Source organism: Cryptomeria japonica, chromosome 8 (assembly GCF_030272615.1).
Source record: "Cryptomeria japonica chromosome 8, Sugi_1.0, whole genome shotgun sequence".
NCBI lineage: Eukaryota > Viridiplantae > Streptophyta > Pinopsida > Cupressales > Cupressaceae > Cryptomeria > Cryptomeria japonica.
This window is the reverse complement of record NC_081412.1, coordinates 95,930,844-95,955,191: the sequence shown is the minus strand read 5'-3', so window position 1 is coordinate 95,955,191 and position 24,348 is coordinate 95,930,844. Positions and strand designations below refer to the sequence as shown.

Sequence of the window (24,348 nt, the reverse complement as noted above, 5' to 3'; positions counted from 1 at the left end):
GATGTTTGTGATATATAATAGCTTACTCAAGATAATCTGCTAAAACTAGTTAGTTGTCTTATGAGTTGAACATATTAAAAAATGGCAAATGTAAATAGCTGGGTCATAACTGGAAGTTAGATAAAAAGTTAAAAACTGAACATAAACTTCAGTAAAGTCCCTAAATCCCTGTAAAAATTAAAATTCTCGTCCAGAATTGGGGTTATATTACAAACAATTTTTTAGCGAATCTCATCATCATGAACCATATCTGTAGAAAAATAAATTAGCAGTTCATCTTGAAACTATCTTTGACAAAGAGATGACTAGAATTTACTTTTGCTCCCGGAACTTCAACTGAATAAGCAAAATAAAAGAAGTTAGGCTAACTAAAGATAAGGATATTCATAATATCAGGCAACCTATAAAGCATTTCCATAAAATAAACGCTCTAATACCATATATTTGAAATTCACACAGCAGAAGATCAATTAATATATGACTGGATCATAAAGACTAGTTTCCTTTCCTCTTTAACTTACACACAGAATCATATACATTGGTTCATTTTTTAAATGAAAAGACATCGTAAACAAAAATGTTGGAATAAGAGGTAGGCTTCAACTAAACTCTCCAAATATATAGTTTCAGTGTACCTCTATTTCCACAACAGTGATCCAACACCAGAGGATGGTCAGGCTATCTTAATAAAAAGTTGTAGAGCAAGAAATTGATTGCATACGCAATTCAAGTATTTGCACAACTTCAAGAGTGCTGACCAAAATTCATGAAGGATTTCTAGTACATCATAAGGCTGTCACCTTTGTTTCTACTCAACCATTTACACGATGACCAAACAGACAGAATGATGCGTTTACACTACAGTTCACTGGTTTCTTATAATCTTCTTTCTGAGTCTTGGTAGTTTGATCATTCTGGGTCAAAGGATAAGCAAGTGAGAGTGCAAGAGATGAACCATTTTCAGTTCCCTGTAAAGGACTGCTCTTTATAGGATTAGAAGACACTCTCCCTCCTAAATCAAGCTCAAGACTGGGCATATTCAAATCCAATCGTTCCCAATTTTCTTCAGTTGAAGAAATAAGTCGACTAGTTGAAGATGACTCAGAAGAGCTCTGTTTAGAACCAAGCTGGCTTGGCCACTGTTCAGACAGTTTTGATAATCTGTGATTTCTGCTGATATCATCAGAAAACGGGAAAAACACTCTCTCTGTCAATTGACAATATTGTGGAAAGCGAAGATGGCCCTCTGGATCTTCCTGTTGAATATGCTGTTGAACAGAGGTTCCACTGAACTCAACTGCAGAATCGAAATCAGCAACCTGATTTAAATCAGCAATGGGATAAGATTGCCGAGATGACATTTTCTGCTCTGCAAGATTCATGTTGCTTACATCTTGCTTTTTGCCATTTTCCTGAACTTCCACATTACTGTAACTCTTCAATTTTCTCCGGCCATCCTTTCCATCTACTACAATATTTTTTGACTTTTCATGAGATGACCCATCAAAATCAGGAATCATCTCAGAAGCTTGCCATCTTAATGGTTGCTTGATATGATCCAAGTTAGGGGAATGAGTTTGGGAATATTCAAAATCATTCTTAAAGATTTGCTTTGTTTGAGAGTGTGACTGAACTCCAATTTGTGGTGGTGAATGAGAACGTGAAGGACAAAAGCGTTTCCTTTGTTGCATCCCATCCTTTTGATACTTTGGTTCACAGTTACCATAATCTTCTTCTCTACTTATTGAAGGGCACCTGCCTCTCTCTCTTTCATTTGCAACAAGCGAATCCTCTCTGTGCTTTTCCCATGGCCTCCACCCCTGATCCATTTCACCATCCCTGCTACTCAACCTTGCAGATTCTACTTCCTTTGCTTTCTCCATTTGTCTATCACATTTAGCATCTCTTGGCCTTTTCTTTCCCTTATCAATACTTGTTTGTTGACCAAGCGAATCAGACTGAAAATGAGCAGTCTTTAAAGTATCACAAGAATAAGCTTTCCTTTCTGTAGAACTGAGAGAGATGGTTGAAGAAGCAGATAGCGTATGTCTCAAACAGTTTGGTTTTGTCCCCTCTGTTTGAATGTGTGAACTTGATATCTCTCCAGATTTTCCCGATGCAACTAGTCCAGCCTCCGGAGGAATCATTTCCTGCAAAATTCTCTTATAGATGACCAGATGCTTCTGAAAGACTAAAATATAGTTGCAAGAGAAAATGAATGTTAATCTTATTTAAACATGGCAGCAAAAACAAATCTCGGTTACCCTACTATCAGAGAAGCTATTAATCATTAATTATTCCATGCATGCACCACAATTTGTATTTATACAAAATATTTAAACAAAATGAATGTGATCAAATATCAACAATACTATTTCATATTTGCAAACAAGAAAACTAAATTTTATACTCAGTTACTAAGTGACAGCATAAGCCTTAACACTGGGTAACACAAGAATTTATTAAATATTGGACACACTATTTCACACATAAAAACTTACTTTTGCAGTAAATAACAAAGGAACTACTTGCTTAATGATTTAACAAATTTAATTATATGTAGCAAACGAACTTGGCAATATTAACATTTTTCATTTTTGGGGAATTGTTTGTGAGATATTGATAAAAAAATCCTAATGACATGGATGAAATAAGCCTAAATGAAGGGCCCGAACCCATAGACTTCTGATATACATGGAATGATTTCGATAGAGAAGACAGCCATTCATCTGCTTTGAGTGAACATGTACAGAACGTTCAGATTTGAGACTTATACAGAATATAACAGACATATATGGAAGAATTGTGTTTCTCTGACTGATTCTTCCCAACTTTTTAGTAATTTATTCCTACAGTTGAGCATTTAAATCCTAGAAATTTAGAAAGTCCACAAGATATATCTCGGGGTGCAGATTTGAAGTCCATACCTAGAAATAACTATGTAGACAGAAAATTCCAAAGTGGAAACCTAGCTTTACAATCAATATCAAATCAATATCCCTGCATATATACAAATGGGTGCATAGTTTCCAGGCCATTCAAGCCCTATTTGGGCAGTCCCTATTATGACTATGTTATGTTTTCTTGTAGCCATGACTATTAGTTGTCCAAACTCACTAGGTTACTGCATATAATGAGATTTGATGCAAAATATTTGATTTGTAGAGATGCACCTCTTATCCCTATTCATCCTAATCATTAAATAAATTACACGGTATTGGGTGTCACAAAATAGTCAAAACTAGATTGTACCCATAAGAATTTTTAAACCTAGCTAAAATATTAAGAACGCGGTACCTAGAAAATGACTATAAAAAAAGAAACTTGAATTGGTAGACTCCAATGATAATCCAACCTCATCAAGTTAATGCCAAAACAATTCCCCTAATAGATAGCATACATCTTTTACTTCAAACTATAAGGACCATTTTGTCTTAAGCGTCCTTAAGAAAGATCAGATATTTCTGTAGTACAAGAGAAGTTGGGGAAATGTGGCAGCAGAAAGCATCTAAATAGAGATGTAAAAACTTAGGTTTTCATCAAAATTCCATCAGACGATGAGTTTAGCTTGTGACAACTTCTGACCCTTGCATTTGTAAAGGTCTAAGAGAAAGACCAACTTTACATGCATTGAAATGATTATTGACAACTTCAAACATGTCCATGGATCATTTTCATTTACTTGACCTATAAAATCTACTTTGATTAGATATAGTAGGTACAAAACAAACCTGTTAAACCGGCGCATTAAATGTTCTTTCTGATAGCAAGAAAAAGGCAGTAAAACTAAAAGATTCAAACGGCCTATTCATAACTGTTTATCTTCAAAATAAATTTATGAACTATAGTCACGATGTGGAACAAAACATACAAGAACTATGGTCACGAAGACACTGAAGAACAAAGAAGCACATTGTATTGCAAAGTTACTATACTAGTTTCAAAAGCATAAACTTATTTTTATGTCTTTCCTTGAGGAACTATTTTAGTAATCAAATCACCATTTGGAAGAAGACATTTCTAGATGTTTCAGCTGTCTATGCACTACTAAAGTGCACAGAGTCACAAGGAATGAAAAGATTCACTAGGTATAATTCCAAGTGATATAAGATAATAAATTTATTTGATGATATAGTTCAATATTTATTCTAATGGTCTTTGCAAGTCTGTGTCTCCCTTGTGCATGTGTAATTACTATGTTAGATTTAGGAGGAAATGTACCTCAAAAAAGTTGCCATCTGTTGCATTTTGAGGCATCTGTGTTGTACTAATTTCAAGTCCAGCTGACAAATCAGGGCTGCTTAACCTATTAGATTGTGGAATTTTTGAAGATGACTGCTCATTAGACTCAAATGACGATCCCATTGAATGCTTCTTGATTGATAACTGTTCTGCATCCTTCTTGTCAATCTTCAGAGTGCTGTTGAATTTAGTATCTTCGACAACAGGCAAATTTTGGATATTCGGATCATACGAATTTCCATTTGGTCCTTCATCCTGAGAAGAAGTCGATGCAAGTGTTTGGTCCCCAGTAACTCTAAGGGTACCCTCTGATACATTCGAATCTCCGATTACAACTCTGTCAGTATCCATCACCTCTAACTCAGAAGATCCAAATACAGATGAAGCTGAAGGATCTCCTTTTGCTAATTCTCCCTGAACATTTTCATTCATACATGTAGATGATTCAATGCAAGTTGACTTCCTTTCCCTGAAAACACCCCACAGAAACAAAAGTCTATTCCAACCTGCAGACAAATGAAAGGCCTTAGCTCTGGACTCTTTGGAGATCATAATAATAGTCTTAAACGTCCCATAGAGTTCAGTGTCTGGAGTTAGTATCAAATAGGTTCTGTAACAACTTACGCTGAGATTGTTCTTCAAGCTGATTTGAGGAAAAAACTAAAAGCTCCACGCCATCAAAGTTTCCTCTCAGAGCCAAGTCATGCTTAAGCATATGCTCCAGCAATTTTCGGTAGGGCCTTTCATAGCTGAAAGATAACAAACACATAGCTTTAGTCTACTAGAAAAATTGGGATATGCTAAAGAATATTCCCTCCTTGGCAACCAGACCACAAAGCTTACAAAATCGTAACTTCAGACAATTGGAAAAAAATTATAAAAGAATGTGTCATCAGCTGACACCAGGTAACAAATTTTATTATTAAAGAAAATGATCAGAATTATTAGCTTTCAGAATTGACCTCCCCTGTTGATTATTTCAAGAAGTGTTGATGTCTATACCTCTCATGATCTTTGGCAAAAAAGTAGAGAGCAATATTCTTATCGCTTGGGCGGTAGTGACCAAATTGCAGTGGCCATGAGCTGTAGCGAGGAACTTCCTCTAGCTGAAGTTTAGAGGAAAACTTCTTTACTGCATCAAGGACTTTTGATGCCGCAGAAGTTGATGCATGAGCTTGTATCCCGTCAAAGTAGTTGGTACCATTTGTATTGCTTTGCACATCGAAGCCACCTCTGTGGAATCAAATCATAAAATACGAGATCAAACAGAAGAATTTCTTTTAGTTTAAACATATTTATACAGACGAATATTGTGAGTACAAAACAACTTTTACTAAAAACCTTTAGAAATAACAGAAGGTATCATACTGCCATAAGAAATTGTGCTCTGGTAGACTTGATGCTGAAGTAGTTTCTACTACAGAAGACCCTCGGCATGGAACAGATCTACACTCTATGCCTGGTTGGCCAGCTCCATCAAGAGATGCAGGAACACCATGAGACAAGCTTTCTCTAATAGCTACAACCATGTCCTCTGTTGGAGAAACAATTTGTCCTAATTGAGATGAATTTTTTTGAATTTCATCATTTCCTAATTTCTTCTTTTCATTAGCAGCTGTATGCAACAGTTGCTCTCCTTGGGACTTGGAACTGTTACTAGAAGGATTAACTAAAGATGGCTCCCCAAGACCAGATGTCAGAATTGGCGTTGTAGTAGCTAAACCTTGACCAAGGTCCCTAGTAGGGATAGAAACCTGACAGCTCTCTAAGGTTTTAATATCAAGCTCCCGGCTTAAGTACGACGCTCCTTTAGAAGATTCCACAGAATTACACTTTGGATCACGATAGGAAGCCTCCTTATTGCTAGAAACTTGCCCTGGTGAGCCACTCCCAGGCTGATCAGCATGGTCCTGTTCAGAGTTGAACAGCTGTAGCACTGAACTTTCATCATTTCCACTGGCTTTGTAGTTACCTGAAGATGTTATCTCCTCAAGAGTGTTTATTTTAACACTGACAGTATCTGACAGATCCTTTGCACTTCTTGCAGCTGAAGCTATGAGACTAGAAACACGGAGACCGCTACTCCCAGTTTCTGCAGAAGTACGACTTGTGCATAACTGAGCAGAATGACCTAGTTCTTTACACTTATAGCACCTTGTGCTTCCAGCTGCTGTTTGATGATTAGGTGATGCCCACTTCAAAGAAGAAAATTTCTTGAAATTTCCTGACTTCTTATTCTCCTCAAGAAGCAAATCGTTTGAAATTAGTTTGTTTGCAAGTGTTGCACTTTTTTTCTCATTCTGAGAAGCACGACCTTCTGCTGCAAGTTTTTCTCCAAGGGAGTTACTCATTTTTTCATCCTTAACAGAAGAAGTGAAAATGTTTTCCTCTTCTGATGATTTTATGACAAAGGTTGTCTCAAACAGAGACTTATCTTCAGACTTCTCAGCTGTAACTTTATGGGAAGCTTCAGTAGAGGCAGAATGCTGCAGTTTGTTAGCTGTAACAGCTTGAAACTTACTAGGTGATGTTTTTAACTGTGTTCTTCCTTCCCTTCCATCAGCTAAATCCACCACACCAAAAGAAAAATCAATTAAAAACTACCCAACTAAACAAAAATGGGTCACACACAACTATGATATAGAATGTTTAATTTCAATATCAAAACCAAGTGTTGTATACATACCTAAGAACCTCAAAGAATTAAGCTCCTTATTTGAGTTGAGTGCAACCTGTCTTGGAGCAACAGCCATTTTAACTTCAGATCGTACTGGCCTAGAGTTGGGTGAATCCTTCATCAAAAACGTAACTGACTTGGCATGCCTATCATCTACTGCAGGCTTTTCCAGATTCATTGATAAAGCAGATTTGGAATCTCTACATATACTTGGAGACTTCGACATTGCTTTCTTTTTTGCAAGACCTAGTCCATCTTTCGCTAATTTTCCAGTTCTTATTTCTTTTGTCTCTAAATTATGAACACCGGAAGATGTCTTTGGATCTGAAACAGTTGACAAATCTGTGCTTGTATTGCACTTTAAGGGTTTGGCGATTACCCCGGCTGCATGACTGTTACTGGTATTTTCTCTATCTGCTTTAGCCTGCGAACCCACTTCAATAGGTTCCTTAACATCCTTAGGGGTTGCCGATAATTTGTAAAAACTGTTTGATCTCAGAGGTGTGGAGGAATCGGCTGACACCTTAACAGAATGAGTAGAAGGTGCATTCCTACCAGCCTTGCTTCCTGTGACTACTGAAGAGTCAGTCATCCTACTATTGAGAGACAGAAGTCTGTTTTTTGACAATTGCGCACTTACAGGCAACCTTGGTGATGAAGCCCCATATAAAGTTGAAGATTTTCCACTGTCATGGACACTGCTACTTGGAAGGTCCCCTGTTGAAGATACAGCAATAGATGTTTTGACTTTTCCTATGTCTAATGCTTTGAATGAGTTTTCCCTGTGAAAAATAGACTTCGGATTTGAACAAAATGAGCCAATGTTTGAACTCGGAGTTCCAAGAGCCAATTTTTTGGTAGCTGGCCCAATTTCAAAAGACTCAGCTTGTCGTTTTGTAGATAACAGGGAACTAGGAATACCTTTGAAAGCTCTCTTTCTTTCAGGTACTAACTTCTTCTTATCCAATTTTGCAGAAAGCCTAGACCGTGCTGTGCCATAAGAATGCTTCCTGCTGTTTAAGCATGCAGGCTTAGAGATGACAGTCAAGCTTGTAGATGTCTCAACCCTTTTAACATTGATATCCTGCTTCGACTTACACCCTTCACACAACCAATCCCTTTCTGGCACCTCATCTAGCATAGTTTGCATGCAGTAGCTGTCAAAAGACGTGAAGTATATCAGAAGCTATTAGACATGACAATTTTATCCAAATCTTATTTGACAATAGTAAACAAACTTCCCTGCAAGTAAACCAAAACCAATACTCTTCTAATAATGAACTCAAATACTTACATGTGTTCTGCACCATCATTACATACACTACATACAGCAAGCATTTCTTCATAACCCGTATTCCCACAAATATCGCATACTTTAACCTGTTAAATGGCAATGAATTAAAATGATGGCATTCATTTTTGTTGTGTTGAACAATGAAATGTTTAGCAGAAAAGGATAAAATTCAACAATACCATAATTGCAAATTTTTGAAATTACATTGGAAACCCAATTGCTTTTAACTTTTTTATGTGCATTACTTCTCACATTGCATATTTTAATTTATTGGAAAAATAATTCCATGCTTCCTTAAGGATGAAGATTCTCATTTAGTCAATTATTCAAATCTGATTAAGTTGCTTCCCATTTGTTCTTTTGAATTGTCACCAGGTCCTGAACTGCCTTCACCTTCCAATAAATCCATCTATCTTTTTCCCATATCTTGGAGAGTGATTAATTCTCTCTTGGACACTTCAATTTCCTCAGACATGAGGACTTAATCCTTGGGCACACTTCCTGCAAAACTTCCTGTCATCTTCAACAACCACTACTTCCTCCTTTTCCTAGAGAGAAACCTGTGTCTTTGCCAATCCACCAGTGATAAGTAAAATGCTCTGTTAATTGTTGTCCAGGCATTGATTTCATTCTAGCTGGTTAGCTCCATTGCTCATCTTTCACCAATGATCTTTTTCGTTTTGCTTTTCAAATTTTGAATTTTTGAGAATGACTATATTAGTAAAGTATTGGCAGCTATGGAGAATTACAATAAGACAATACAGACTTCAAATGACTGAAAGGGGTAACTGAACCATAGAACCACCAGAACCATAGGCGGCAATAATACCATGAGAAAACTCAAATATAAAAAAATCACATTCATCAAATATTCACAATAAATGATCCTAAGGAAGACACAATTATAGGCAGAAAAGAAAACAGCATAACATGAGAGAATAGAAGTGTCACATTAATCATGCTTTAAGAGTACAGGATCTCTAGCATTTATAGGTTTGACTCACATAGGATATTTCCAACAAATTTCAATTGGTAATACAAGGTGTATCAACCCAAAATATAAATATAGAGAGAAGAATTGTAAGTATGATGATTGGATGCAATGGTCGACATTCCCCTTACCAAGCATCACTGAACTTACAATCAAATTAAAGGTAGGAAAAACATTCCATGTTCAAATAAATGCTTTACTTATGATTATGCATTAGCACAGTCATGATGATGCATGCTGCCAGAACCTCTCTGTATAGAGTGAAAGTCCACAAATTCACAATTGAAACAAAACTATTTAAATATGGATAAACAAAGAAGAAAAGAGATGCACTGAAGATTGATTTAGGAAAGAAAATTGAAGCAAAAAAGAACACAGAAAACATATAAATGACACGTTGGAGAAAAGAAAATGCTAAGAACACTTGATACAGGCCCAACAGCAGCAGTTAATTCTCCCATGGTTTCAGTCTATTTTGATTCCAGAGCACCTATTTTGGAGATTTCAGGTTTCGGGTGCCATCATCATCATATATACTGTATCATATTCTGCACACCATGTGACTGTCAACCCAGGGCTTGAGCAGTGTTGGAAAGTACACTGCAAAGTCTTAAAAGTAGGAATAACTGCAGAAAATAACTGAACATTATGTGACACTTGAATGCGCAATATGCCAATATACATTAGACATTTATGCAGTGTTATAAACTCAAATCAGCACATAGCAGGCTGACCTTTTACACGAACTCTAACTTGCCAGGAAAACTAAGCAGACACTTGATACTAAATACAAGATTTAGCCACAAAATGATATTAGTAATATATTCAGATATTTGGGAATTTTTTATTAAAGGCCAGCATTACCAGACTTGGACTCAGTGCAGGATAACAAGCTTCATTTGGGCTTGCATGGACTCAGACTTAGAGTATTTGCATAGCTCTCAGAGAGTTCTGTATCCTGCATTACTCGCTACAAGGGAATCTTTTGAGTTAAGTGATAAACATATGCCTTATTTAATTATTAAATTGTATTAATCTTGTTAGGTGGTTGCTTCAAATTGAAGCACCATGCATGGCCCAAAAGTCTATTTGAACATTTCAGTTGATGATGGAGAGGTGTCTCCCCAATAGTTAGCACAGCAGATGGTTCTCAAAGATTTCCATCATTTCTGAGACCCATTTATGCTTAAGGGGGGTGTGTCTGAATTCTGTATCCTATTGCTTTATGCACAGAATGGTTATTCTTCCCTACACAGCCACCCACATGCAACGACAGCCAAGCCAATAATCTCCTCGCCCTGAGGTAAAAGGGAAGAACTTAACTCAACTGAAATGCACCATTTTATTTATTCTGTAGAAAAAAATTTGCGGAAAAACAAGGGAACATCTACGACACTTACATCATCCTCTCCAGAAAGAGGCACGCAGGATTTTTCAGTTCCTCCACATGGAAATGACACTCCTGAAGAGCTAGCCAATTCAGAGGGCCCAAGCTTCTTGCTACCTTCACAAAACTGAAAATCTTGATCCAACTCATTTCCTGCATTAGAAATGTCTCCTTTAGTAAGTATTTATGTTCCCACTGAAGATCTGGAACAATCTCCAGAAAAACCTGGTTAATATCAATTACCAATTCTGAATATATATCTGAAATCTCTAACATAGATAAGAATCAATAAGATAATTTACTTTTCAAAACATTATTTTCAAGATGCTCTGCACTTCTTGCAGCTACTGGTAAAACAGGCAAGACATCTTTAGCTTCTTCCTTGTCAATAATGGTGTTTTTATTTGTAGAGAACTCTGTGCAGACTGTTGACGATGTAAATGCAAAATCCTGCTCTTGCTGATTGCTAGAATATGCTTCAATCTCCTTTTCAGTTTTAACAGACATACTTGCAGATATTAGAGAGGAATGCCCCGGTATTACTGAAAGAGGGAATGAACTGACTGCTTCCTGTAAAATGTTATCTTCAGAAAATAATATATTTGAAACTTCCTTCTTCTCAGGTGAACTAGAAAGAGAATGGTCCAAAGGACCAGATTTGAAAGGCAAGTTCACAGTTTCTGTGCCATCTACATTCAAACTATGTCCTGGCAAAGAATTCTCAGCAAATGTATTTATTTCTTCTACGTTACTAGTTGTAGGTGTCACAATCTGAATGTTATTATTTTGTTGAAGAAATTCACTCCCCTTAGACTCAGTTTCAGCTTTTTGAATTACATCTAAAGAACCTTCAATGGAACTGGAGCTTGTTTTCTCAAAATGCATTTCGGGTGATTCAAGAGAGCTCATATTTTCAGCATTTGCCATGTCAGATGATGCACTTGTTCCCTTCAAAATCACATTTTCTGTTACAAGTGATTCGGTACTTGTAGATATCAGCTCATCTGTATTTTCTAATCTTGGAGAATTACTTATCAGTGGTCTCTCTGTCAAATCTTTATTATTGCATGCATCCCCATTAAAATGAATTTGTGCCATTCCTGAGCTATTTTCACTTCCCGGGGCATGGACATCTAAATCAGAATGAAGTGACACAGGCGATTGTATTCCTGTTAATACTTCCAATTCATTTATTTCATCTGAGACAGTTATCGGTGCCATGCTACATGTGTTCAAACTATTTTGACTCAAGGTTACCCCAACACAATGAGAGTCTTCAGAGTTGATATCAGTAGTATCACTTGGTTTTGTTACAGGCAGCTCCTCATCTGCCTCTTCTTGCTTCTTTATACCCTTGTCATCCTTATTTACCGCAGCATCTACAACAATGGTTGTTTCATTAGATTGCAAAATATCAGCAGGCTCTTTGTCAAAGCACTTATCACGAGTTTCCTCAAACTGATTTTCAAGAGAAAGGATGTTCCCCTCATCATTTGATTGAGCAGCACTTGGAGCCTCCAAAGACTTCTCAATTTGCTCAGTCATGCAGGTTGCCTGTACTTCTTCATTCTGTCTGTTAAATCCTGATTTATAGGATGTTTCCTCTAATTGCTTTCCAAGAGAAAGGATTGTCTCCTCATTTGATTGAGAAGCAAAAGAAGTTTCCAAGTACATTTCACTTTGCTCAATTGTACCACTTTCCTGTATTTCAGCTTTCTGTTCATAATCTGAATCACTAATGGGTATAGCTGCATTGTTTGATGTATCACACGTTTCCTCTGACTGCTTGTCAATAGAAAGCATCTTTTCCTCATCCCTTGCTTGAGAAGCATCTAGTGTCTCTAAGCGCTTCTCACTCTGCTCAATCGTATCAGTTGCTTGTGTTTCTGCTTTTTGTACATAATCTGAATGACTGCTACTTGTACCTGAATTTCTTGATTGATCACATGTTTCCTCTGACTGCTTTCCAAGAAAAAGAATCTTCTCCTCATCATGTGTTTGAGAACTGCCTGGAGTCTCCAAGGACTTTTCACTTGGCTCAATCATACTGCTTGCCTGTAATTCCACTTCCTGGCCACGATCTGAATGACTGCTAGCTACACTTGCTTTCCTTGATTTATTTCCCTTTGCCCTCCGTACATTACTACTTATCCTTGTCTTCTTGCTGCCTGGAATTTCTTCTCTTTCCACAAAATCTTTGCTAGCTGATTTGCCTGTAGCATGCTCACTCGGTGATTCTTTCCCAGGAGTTTTCTTTTGCATCAATATTGTATCAACAGTGTTATGATCTGTTTCTTGCTCTTTGTTTCTACGTCTTTTAGAAACATTAGTTGAAACAGAGGATTCCATACGTTCAATGCTGCTGTCTTTCTCTTTGTCTCTGTCTGCTGTATTGCGTAACTGCAGAGCAAAGGGCAATCATTAAATAAAAATGCCATAATAATTTTTTACATGGTTATGCCTACATATATTTCTTATTTTATGTCTGCACAAAAATCATATAGAAAGAAAATATAAAACCAAAGATTTGAACCCAAATGGCTCAGCATTGTTAATCCACAAAAATATGAACAATGATAAGCTATTTTAGTATCAGAAACAGTAATCAGCATCATGTTCAATAGCATTGCATGGTAACGAGCATTTTTTGATTTGTTTGTGAGTCAAGTTAAAAAATACGATATGATTTTGTTCAACCCTTTTGGTGGAAAAGTACTGTGCTCATTAATGATAGGATATTTGGAGCATTGTTAGACTTGTTGCCATTATCCTAATTCAAGCTATTGTTAGACTTGTTGCCACTAAGGCAATAAGTTTATGATTAGACTCTTCACCTGTGTAAAGAAGATGAAGTAAGATAAAAAAACGCAAGTCTGTTGCAAGTCAAGTTAAGAATAGTCAAGATATCCATAGGATTATTTTAACTCAAGTTCAACATTGCTAGGTATAAAATTTTATTTGCTCTGTAAATCTTGTATCATTCACCTATCTCGCAGCAAACACTTTAATGGACTTGACTTAAAATGATATATTAGAAATGGATTCATTGTGTGGAGAAGATGATGCTGCATCAAAAATCACAAGGTCTAATACAAATTGAATCAGATGCATATAAGAAGCCAGACAATCGTTTAGCTTCAAGTGCAACATTACCAGGTAAGCAGTTTCAGTTCAATTTGAGATCCATTGTCACATTTTAATTTTCCTGTGATATTTGTTTCTTGGTATGTGCATTGTGGATATGTGGGATAATAACTACAATTGATGGTCACCAAATCTTTACATTTTGCTACTTGATGTCTGAAGTCACATTTGCACTGATTCTATTTCTGAGCATAATTGCAGTATGGATTTGAAAAGATACGCTGAGGCACAAGAGGTTAGTATATGCACTTCTTAATGATATGATATTTATCTTTAACAAAGTTGGAAAAGACCAACATCACTCCTAGCTGGAATAAGGAGACTCACTTGTTATGGAGGAATCACAAACTTGGTTAAATAAATGACATAATGATGAAAAACTTGGTTGAATGAGTAACTTCCTGCATCCACAGACTGGATTGAATTGTGTAAGTGGAACACACAGACATAATACCAAGGTCTCTACCAGCAAGTAAAGTCTTTGTAGAATTGACAATGGCATCGATGTTTCATAATTTTCACATTGTTACAAGTTATAAGTGAAAGCATTAATCTAAAATGTACATTGAACATTCTGAAAGTTGAAGGATTACCCTGTTTAATATTTATGCCAGAATGTAAGAAGATGCAAATCCTTTTATAAGGAACAAAGGGCATTAATGTCCCCTATATTTGTTAGCATTGGTCTCATAGCTGAATGTTCAATCCAAACAAACTCCATTGTTATTGCAGTAAGATTGTCAAGAAAAAGACAAATTTTAATTTTGACAAAAAACACATGATGCCTTTTTAAATTGAGTGTCAGACAAACAAATCCTTTAATTATCAGGGTTAGGGAGGTTATTAATTATCAAGTACAAGAAATCGCATTCAATCCAATGCATACAGTACACAGTTGATCAAACACTGCAAAGAGAATTTGTGGTCCCATCGAAGGCAAGTTTGCATGTGCAAGGACCTTTTCAAAGGATGTCTATTCTCTAACATAAGTTAACATATAAATCAGACATTTATAACAGATAATCCAAAACAATCAAAATACATACCTACCTCTGCCTACTTTGAACAAAAACTGGGACTGTATCATTGCCATGCTGTGTGAATTCTTGTTAAGCAATCTTAAGAAGCCTAGAGAAAACTGAGCATTACACTAATAACTTACCCTTTTTGTCTCACTTTCAGAGTCAGACTCATTTAGAGGTCCTTGTATGCGACAATGACCTTCAAGTATAGGAGTTATCTGCAGCAAACAGAAGTATTGGGTCAAGAAGATCCCAGAAATAAAGGTAATAAATCAAGGTAAAATAAACAGGTAAATACATAAGATATAGTTTTCAAACTCAAAAGAAAATACCAAAACTAGAGTTTCTGAATATCTAATCTCTTTTCTAACCTATGATTACAGACAATCTATCACAGCTAAACTTGGATATTATTCTCATTGCCCTTTTTAACCTGTTCACACAACATGATTTATATTCTTTACGATAACCAAATATACTTGTTATATATCATGATTACTAGGAAATTCTAGTATACAAATAAGACCAAATCCCTGTCCCTGTTGTCATGCCTTCAAGTTTTGGTAACTACATTTATATGCAACAGAGCCATACAGATGCTCTTATTTATTTACTCACGTCCTAATTTTAATGGCATCTCCATCCCCATACAGGTACCCATAACCCCATGTCTCCAAGTAACTATGTTATACATACAGAACACTAGTCATATAAGATGCTCTGAAGCACACAGATTAAAAATCAAGAAAGACAGACAGCTATTCCAAAACCATTGTGCCTTTTTCTTCTTCTTTACCTGATTACTCACTCTTTTATGATGCAATTTAAGTGTTATTTCATTAGGTATTTTCTGCCAATGAATGATATGCATAATAGAATGTGCAATTGTGATGAACACATAATGTAGTATTCCCTGCCAATGGATGAGATGCATAATAGAAAATGCAATCCTAATGATAGCATAATGTAGCATTCTGGCTGTTTCTATTGATTTCCAAACTCCATGGAATCAATCAGGGTATTTATTTTACTTATTATGGAGTTTGGATCCAGCATAATGTTAGTTGATTTGCTCCAAACTCGTTCACAAAATATTACTTTCCTCTTCTACATCTTGATTATGCACTATCGTCTATGTAACAAGTTAACAATGCATTTGTACCAAAATGCATGCAGTAGGTGCACTAGACTTTAGGATTATTTCTAATGTGTATCATGAGTTAATGAGTAAATCATTTATTATCTATTAATAGGTCTTTAATTCATGTGTCAAGTGTCCAGTTTGCTGTAAGGTACAATAGCTTCATAGTTCTCACAGGTAATCATTGTGCCATGAGTTCTTTTTAAGCGCAAGGGCTACTGCAAAAATAATCTCAATTGTTGAATGAGTAAATACACTGCCAGTTCCTGTAATTAGTGACAGCACTAATTTGTTTTTAAGGTTGAGTTTTCCAAAACACTGTAGTTAGTAATTCTTCTCTCTTCTTACTCTAGTACTTACCTGAACTTCTCCAAATTTATCCAGCTGCTTGTATGATGTTTTAGAAGAGTTGCTGTGTCTGCAAACTTGGACATTGAAAAAAGAGCTAATCTGTGATTTACAGACAACAGAATTGATAGGCTATTAAATAATTGTAAGTAGAATGTACATAAACATTTGCAATAATGTTGTCCTGTAAATTATATTGCTTCTACTCTTTGGGATGATAATCCCATATTTAGAAATATTGCTGATGCAGTTGGAGCTCTATGAATGTAAGAGATGCTTAGGAGAACACTCGTCTGTTGAATATGCAATTTCTCCCATCTGCATTATCCAGCAAAGTGATGTCATGCAAAATATAGACCAAGTGATAGCCCAAACATTCTAAAGAAAGTTTCTCTCAGTCTTCAATCACACCCTTGCCTTGCCTTCATCAAAACTAGACAAAGCATACCACAAGTCTATTGAATTCTTCAGATGGCAATTGAAATTATATAGGGACCAAACCATAATTTTGGTTGAACAAAACCTCTTGTTCACCTACATACCTAAAAACAAGTAATATAACCCTATCATCATCTTCAACTGATTCAACTATGCTGAAGTTAATATCTATGAAACAGTTAGTTTAGGAAACCTATGTAATCTCCAAAATCAGATCTAATACTTCTTGTCATAAAATTAGAAGCTACTATCCTTGCCAAGCCAAATTATTTGTATTCTTGTCATAAACTTAGAAGAATATATCATGTACCTTATAATGCTACTAGCAAAGGAGACAAAAAAGTACTAGAATGCCATTCCAGCCTTTAGTGTAAGATAAAACAAAAATTTTATCTTGTATATATGTAAAATTAAGCATAAACTAGGACTTAAAACCCTAAAATTTGACCTTATGCATGCCAAAATCTCCTTTCATGTAACACTTAGCTGACTAATTCAAACCACATATTTTTCAAAGTTGTCAATCATTATATCAGCTAAGAAGGTAACTTCAGGAAACTATTTGACAATTTGTTGAGGAGATTTGCAGGGACTCAGATGACTGATGGTTGACACAATTTTAGAACTCTATGACAATAAAAGACTCTTTTTATTGAGGGGCAGCATTGAGCTGAGAGAGTGACTTGCAAACAGGCTTGCATGATATTTGGTTGTTCCTGTGATAGACCACCATCCATCATTCATCACTTGGGTTTTTCATGATTGAAGAAGGGCAAGAAGATATTGCCATATCTTGAACTTTCTGCATGAAATGATCTTCAATCTTGTGTTTTGATGTTTAATCTAATGTACACACTAACCAAACTAACATAAAGCAGACATTGCATAAATACCCATTTTACTAACAAAATACTATCTCAGGTCCTAAATGATATTGACCCAAACATCAATTATCATCTTCAGACTTGCCAAGCAGTAGGCTGGCTCATGGAAAATAATTTGCCAAGCAGATTGTCAATTCTCTCCACTAAATGCAAAAATTGAATATGGAAATGTAAAAGAATATTACTACTCAACCAAAACTTTTGATCTCATTAAGAGACCACTAGAAAAGTATTTTTATATAACCAAGGACCACAACTCAAGACAAAACCACTATGCTCACAACATTGAAAGCAAATAAAGAATAAAGACCTCTAAATATAATAAGCCTCTCACTTTCCAACTATGGATGTGACATCCTTAATGCAAGTGTAGTCAATAGCCTATAAGGCAACTCTCAACAAAACATCCGGCCAAATAGCTATTCAGAACCTCAATAAACATTTTAGATACTTTGAAGGAAACACAGAATTAGGTTGCATGCGAATGGGATCATTATCTTGTCAAAGATCATAGAAACAAACTTCTAGGCTTGCTTTAGCACCATGGCTTCCCTATAACGCGATAGAGTAGGCTGAAAACTGTCGAGAAGAAATAATCATCTTAACCATTCTCTTAACTCTATAAATCACACGAGCATAATGCCATGTTACATTTACTATACTTTCTTGGTGCCATGCATCTAAATTCTTGTTACTTTCTATTCTATAGCTTTGACATTTTAATTACATAAGAATTTCTTCATGAATACATGTAACATGCATACATGAGTCTTACATGCATGGTCTTGATAAGCTCAATAAGCACTTTATTGGAAGTGTCCTATTTTAGTTTTTCATTAAAGACACTATAGGTGACACATTCATGACCTAAGACTCTAAATTAGATGCTCGAGTGAATATTTATCTTTCTATTAATCTCTCCTATTAAGTATGTAAATATGTAATGTGCATGCAATGAGTCTTGCATTCATGGTACCACGAAGTTCAATATGCACTTTTTTGAAGTGTCCCATTATAGTTTTTGACCAAAGAGACTATATGTGACACACTCATGGTCTAAGACTCTATAGTAGATGCTCGAAAGAATGTTTCTCTTTAAATTAATCTCTCCTTCTAGGCATGTGCCTATATAAATCCCAACTAGGGAGAATGACGAAATTGTACCCATAATATGTACTAGACACAATCAATATGGCAAACCGTAAAGGAGCCATAAATTAGTGAGCACAATTGCCAACGAGAAGTCATCAACAAACATCCATTAGCACCAAATGAAAACTGTCGTTATAGGCTTTGAGATGATCATATTCCAAACTTCCCTATTTGGATTAATCAAGAATTTCTAAAAATCAATTTCCTTTTTTGTAATTCACAATTACACTAGGTAGATTCCACCTTGACACCAATGAATCTTCAATTGTTTATTAGATGTATACACTCGGGCAAGGAGAATGGTACATAACATTTTGCAAGAATGAAAGCAAATGATTTATAGTCTAATACCTCCACATATCCTCCAAAAGTGCACAATAACAAATCCATTAAAATATATCCAATTGAGGTGCTATAATACAAAGACATTATGACAACAAATGGATAATAACCAATTTTTGGGAGGTGCCGTCATTTCCCCATTGTAAACTCACTTCTTATTCTTCTAAAAACTTCACCTTGGGCAGGGAAAACTCAGAATAATGAACAAAGAGTTATCTTTGAGCTTATTAATTACCTTCATACATACAATAAATAATCTTTTGCCTCCAAACTCCTCAAAGCAACTAGTTTTTTGTTGTTATCAGACCATTGACTAAGCCCCAGGGCATAAAGCCTAGATCTGAAAAGATTATCTCTAAAAGGAAAAAATTAAATTTGAAATTCTGTAAGATCATTAAACTTTCAAATTGTGCCTTCTATTTTAAAAAGAGAACTAAAAAGATTTAGATATATTTTTAAAACTTTCATTACCTAAAATGGTCAAACAGGAAACAAGTGAGAAGAGAGTTTTCTCAAGCATGAAGGCCGATTATGTCCCCAGATGTAGAATGGTTGCTACTCTTACCCAAAATGAGATCTCTAAAGAGCTGTGCACAAAATCACTTCCAAAAACATACTCCCTAATTTACTAAGAATCTGTTTATAGCTAATTTCCCACTCAAGCCCTTTCTTCCTTTGCACGCGAGAGTTATTTTTACAAACCTTACTTGCCTGGAAATAAATAAAAAATGACTCAAATTGTCCAAAGAGACTACATAACTGATCTCACTGGGTCCACGAGCTTAGTTCCAAGATGACACAAATTCCTGAAGGGCACACAAGGTCCAAATAACTGAGAATGAACTTGAATCTCCTTAAGAATCTCAAACTCCAACCTCGCTAAAAATGCTGGGTGCTGCATTATTTAAAGGCCTTCCCATATTGCATCCGATGGTGGCAGGTCCATTCACCAAACAAGATAGTCTGAGAGTACCTTTACCCCAACTTCTTCAATTAACTTGCCAAAATGTGCTCTGGAAACAAAATAGAGTGCCCATCATCTAGGCAAGCAAAGAAATTTGAAAAAATGTTCTTTTTCCTTCAAACTTTCTTCAAGCATGGGCATGAAATATTTTGTAGAATCATGACCTTGTCGGTGGTTCAAGACTATTAAGGAAACTGCCCACACTTATTAATATATTCACAAGAATATTACACAAAAAATAAAGTTGCATTCCATTTCACATGAAAAATTTAATACAAGGGGAGATATACTATTTTTTTCTTAAACAGAATTATACATCTTTCTGATTGCCTAACCGAAGATATACTTCTTTTTGATTGCCTAACCAAAGATGCTCAGCTTTGTGGATGAGGAGAAAATACCTCAAAAAAAAATTTAATTGTAAGGTTCTGCATGGTCTGTCATAACAAATACCTCCTTTCCTTCTCTTATTAGCAACAGCGGTGGAAAATGCCTTTCAACTACTACTGTTGAGTTATATATCTATTGGACATTATCCCCGAAATCATCCTACTCAATCATCAAAGTAGATTGTGCCTCCGAATTTAAAGAGGATCCCATCTACTTGAGAAAGACATCATTGCAAGGCTCCAGCCCACAGAATGCACACCATCTTCTTACTAAAAAATAGTTCCTTCAAACTTAGATATTGAGAAAGCTTCCTCTTAGCTGACTCAGTTTGCTGTAGAATCATTTTAATGCCAGAGGATGGCCACAAAAGGCCTTATCAGTCATTCCACTAAAGGAAAACCTTCAAAAAATACTCAGTGCTAACTTTCCCATTCAAAAATCAGATGAGGAAAATAGTTAGCTCTACTGAGTCCTTTAGAAATGTGGTAGTTTTCTTAGCATATATTATTTACGTCGTGATTGTTTTGGTTTAATGAATTTAAACGCTCTTGCAAACTTTACCTTCATTCAATGTACTTCTGTCCCACTAAACTATTATAACTACAAAATTGATTTCTGATATCAATATTCTAAACTCAAAAATGAGAGCGATAATCACCTGTTTCATAAAGATTCTGCAGAAACCTGCCTCAATTAGAAGATAAAACCATCATGGTATCACTAGAAAAATTATATTTTAAAATATTCCACCCTACTAAAACCTAGACCAAAACACTTTGAAAAACTCAGCCAATGCGGAAACACAAAATCCCTAAGTCAACTAATAAATCTTGAAATAGTAAGTTGCAAACCCCAAAAGTTGTTTAAGTTAGAAGCTCAGTTCTGCAGTAGCGATTCACACAAACTCTCCAGAGGCTAGGAGACCCCAATGGAGTAATTAAAGTAGAAATCATCCAAACCCCATGAACAGGAAAAAAACCAATCATTTCACCTCTGCATACACAACAAGAGTGTTTGTCCTAATTAACTGAGCATCAATTTAAACAAAATTCTGCTTTAAAAGCATGATTCCATTATCTTAAAACCAAGAGCTTATTGCTGCAAAGAAGCTTGTTGGCTTGAGAGCTAATAAAATCAAACAATTTCGGACCCAAAAGTCCAAACTGGCAAAAGCTCTATCTATTTTATTTCTCAATTGGGGTTTTCTAAAAGGAAAATGATTTAATATAGAATCAGTTTTTTGGTCCATAAAACGAAAATCGGCTGATAAGCACATGCATAAGCAAACTCTAGCCCAGAAGACCAAAAAGAGAAAAACATCCAAACCAAGAATGTAAATCAATTTGCTTTTCAAAAATTAAACATACCCGGGGTTTTAACAACTTTACAGTACGCTTGTACAGCTCTGCCACGGTTCGTTCTTTCCTCTTCTTTCCCATGCTGATTAAAACTCCACCCTAACCAAAAATCCTAGTTGAATAATGAATTCAATCTCAAACCCCAACTCAAAATTCAAGATTTCTCTGTAAAACTGCCTCACAATCTCATCTGCAACAGAAATAAAAACCTTAAGATAACAGAAATTACAGGGCACCTATTAATTTACAAATAACCCATGGTATATATGGCCTTTTATAGGGTTTGACTGAAGATCCCAATTTGCAATCAGGCTTCACGGGGACGAAACCCTGTAACCAAAAACAAGCGATCCGCGTGCAAATTGATGCTAGGAGCAGTACAGACAGATGGGCTGAAGCCAAATCTGGTTAATGTATTTATTCCTTCACAAAACATAATTAGATTCATCCGTATTGAAGAGAGGGATCTTTTCCATCCCAATACACCAATTGGGTGCCCATTAAACGCATTTATACTGAGCTCCCCTGACCAGCCAACACATTTCACGGATTTTATCCAATTGGGTAGTCGAAATTTGGCACCAAACAGAGGCAGATTAATTTCTTCTGGGTTGAATCCAAATGGGTAGTTGATCTGGATCGGATCGGTGATATACAGATGCAATTGAACAAACCCCAACCCCGAACAGAGAAATAAAATATCTTTCCCTGAATATCTGAACAAGCAACAAACAGAACTTACTATTTGTATCGTCGGGGGATTTTTATGCTATGGTGTGGGTGTACAATTCCACCCGAAAGCCAACTCATCGTCGTCGTCATCATCGCCACAAATATTAAATAGATTTTAATAATATTTTTCCTAATTTTTGTGTTTCTTATTTTTGTCAAATAGGTTCCTTCCAGGACATCCTAATTTTCACACCTACCGTTTCAATTTGTTCGCGAGAGTTTCGATTTTGTTCTTGTTGATTATTGTTGTTGATTAACAATGGAATACGAAAGAGCTTTGCAAGTATTGGAATTTATACCTTGGATTCCAATTTTAAGATGCTTGGACCACATGGCAGGATGGATGGTTGCTTGTTCAAGTAACTAACTATTCTCTTTTCTTGTAAAATGTCTCTACAAAATATATTCTCGCTGCATATCTCTTTAGTTCTTTTAGGTTTGATTGTGTGTGGGTTCTTATTGCTATTATTATTATTAGTGTGATAATATAATATAATTGAAAGAAAGAATATTTGTTTCAATATATAGATTAGATTGATGTGTTTTATAATTGATATAATTTGATTTTTAATTGGTGTGATGGATAATATAGGATTGATATTTATCATATGGAATTGTATTTTAAATTATAGAATACAAATGTAATCATAGCAACAATCTTGTCTAGGGGTGACTCTCTCTATATTTATGTGATTTTATCTTAAATAGAATTGAACCAATGTTATCAAATTTCTGCAATCCATGTTATTATCTTAGATGTTTGTGTATTTGATTGTATGTTACTTTTTTATCATTGATATTTTGGATCACACTTTGTGATCCATTGTTACTACGAAGGAGAGACAAGAGAGGTTTGAAATGGTTAGTTGCAAACCCAAGACTCAATAAAAAGGAGGGAGGATGAGATGAGAGAGATGGGAGAAAGCTTGAGGTACGAGAAGAAAGAATAAGAAAATAAAATGCATTTTAACTTTCTTTTTATTGAGTCATGGGTCTTCGACTAACTATTGCACAACTTGTGTAACTCTCTTTCATCCTAATGATGGATCAAGAGTATGATCTAAAACATTGATGATAAAAATGTAGCACACAATCAAATCCAAAAACATATAAGATAATAGAATTGGATCTTCAACATTTGTAGAGCTTAGTCACTTAAGGATGTTTATGACAAGGAGAATAGTGGTGGCGGTAAGGAACAATGTAATATTTTTTGAAATATATAAGATTAAATTGATATTCTTTATAATTGGTATAATTTTAATTTTAATTGGGGTAATGTTATAATATGTGATTGATACTTATGATATGAAACTATATTTTAATTAAACAATACAAATGTAATCATAGTGGTCATCTTGTCTACATGTGTGTGCCTATCTATATTGATGCGATCTTATCCTAAATAGAATTGAATCTTCAATATTTGTAGAGCTTATTCAATTAAGAATGTTTACGATAAGGGAAATAATGGTGGTGGTAACAACATTGTAATATTTATTGAAATATATGTGGATTAGATTGGTGTATTTTATAATTAATATAATTTGAATTTTTAATTGGCATGATGTTATAATATAGGATTGATATTTATGATATAAAATTATATTTTAAATTAAAGAATACAAATGTAATCGTAGTAGTGATCTTGTATAAGGATATTGATCCTACCTATATTTATATGTGATTTTATCCTAAATAGAATTGAATCTTCAACATTTGTGGAGCTTATTCACTTAAGGATGTTTAAAATGAGAAAAATAGTGGTGGTGGTAAGGAACATTGTAATATTTTGTTGAAATGTGTGTGTGTGTGTGTGTGTGCATGTGTGAATTCAACTAG

The 24,348-nt window shown here is 35.3% G+C and overlaps 1 protein-coding gene across 1 annotated transcript; it reads right to left on the bottom strand.

The window, feature by feature from the left end:
* Positions 1-482: 482 nt before the first annotated feature.
* LOC131031181 (uncharacterized) lies at positions 483-22,554 on the bottom strand. Its single transcript, XM_057962222.2, has 11 exons — positions 21,784-22,554; positions 14,898-14,975; positions 10,894-12,991; positions 10,605-10,744; positions 8,214-8,299; positions 6,929-8,076; positions 5,611-6,805; positions 5,245-5,475; positions 4,867-4,991; positions 4,222-4,748; positions 483-2,150 (listed from the first exon to the last, which is right to left on the bottom strand). The coding sequence occupies exons 1-11, from the start codon at positions 21,853-21,855 to the stop codon at positions 813-815; spliced, it is 7,038 nt and encodes a 2,345-aa protein (XP_057818205.1). The 5' UTR covers positions 21,856-22,554; the 3' UTR covers positions 483-812.
* Positions 22,555-24,348: the final 1,794 nt, after the last annotated feature.

What these genes read in the sequence shown, in the direction of transcription:
- LOC131031181 (XM_057962222.2), bottom strand. Translation starts at nt 21,855, where the DNA reads ATGGGAAAGAAGAGGAAAGAACGAACCGTGGCAGAGCTGTACAAGCGT. An exon ending in CTGAAAGTGAGACAAAAAGG is followed by an intron (nt 12,992 to 14,897) that starts GTAAGTTATTAG and finishes TTTGCTCTGCAG; the next exon opens with TTACGCAATACAGCAGACAG. An exon ending in CAGATGGCAACTTTTTTGAG is followed by an intron (nt 2,151 to 4,221) that starts GTACATTTCCTC and finishes AGAATTTTGCAG; the next exon opens with GAAATGATTCCTCCGGAGGC.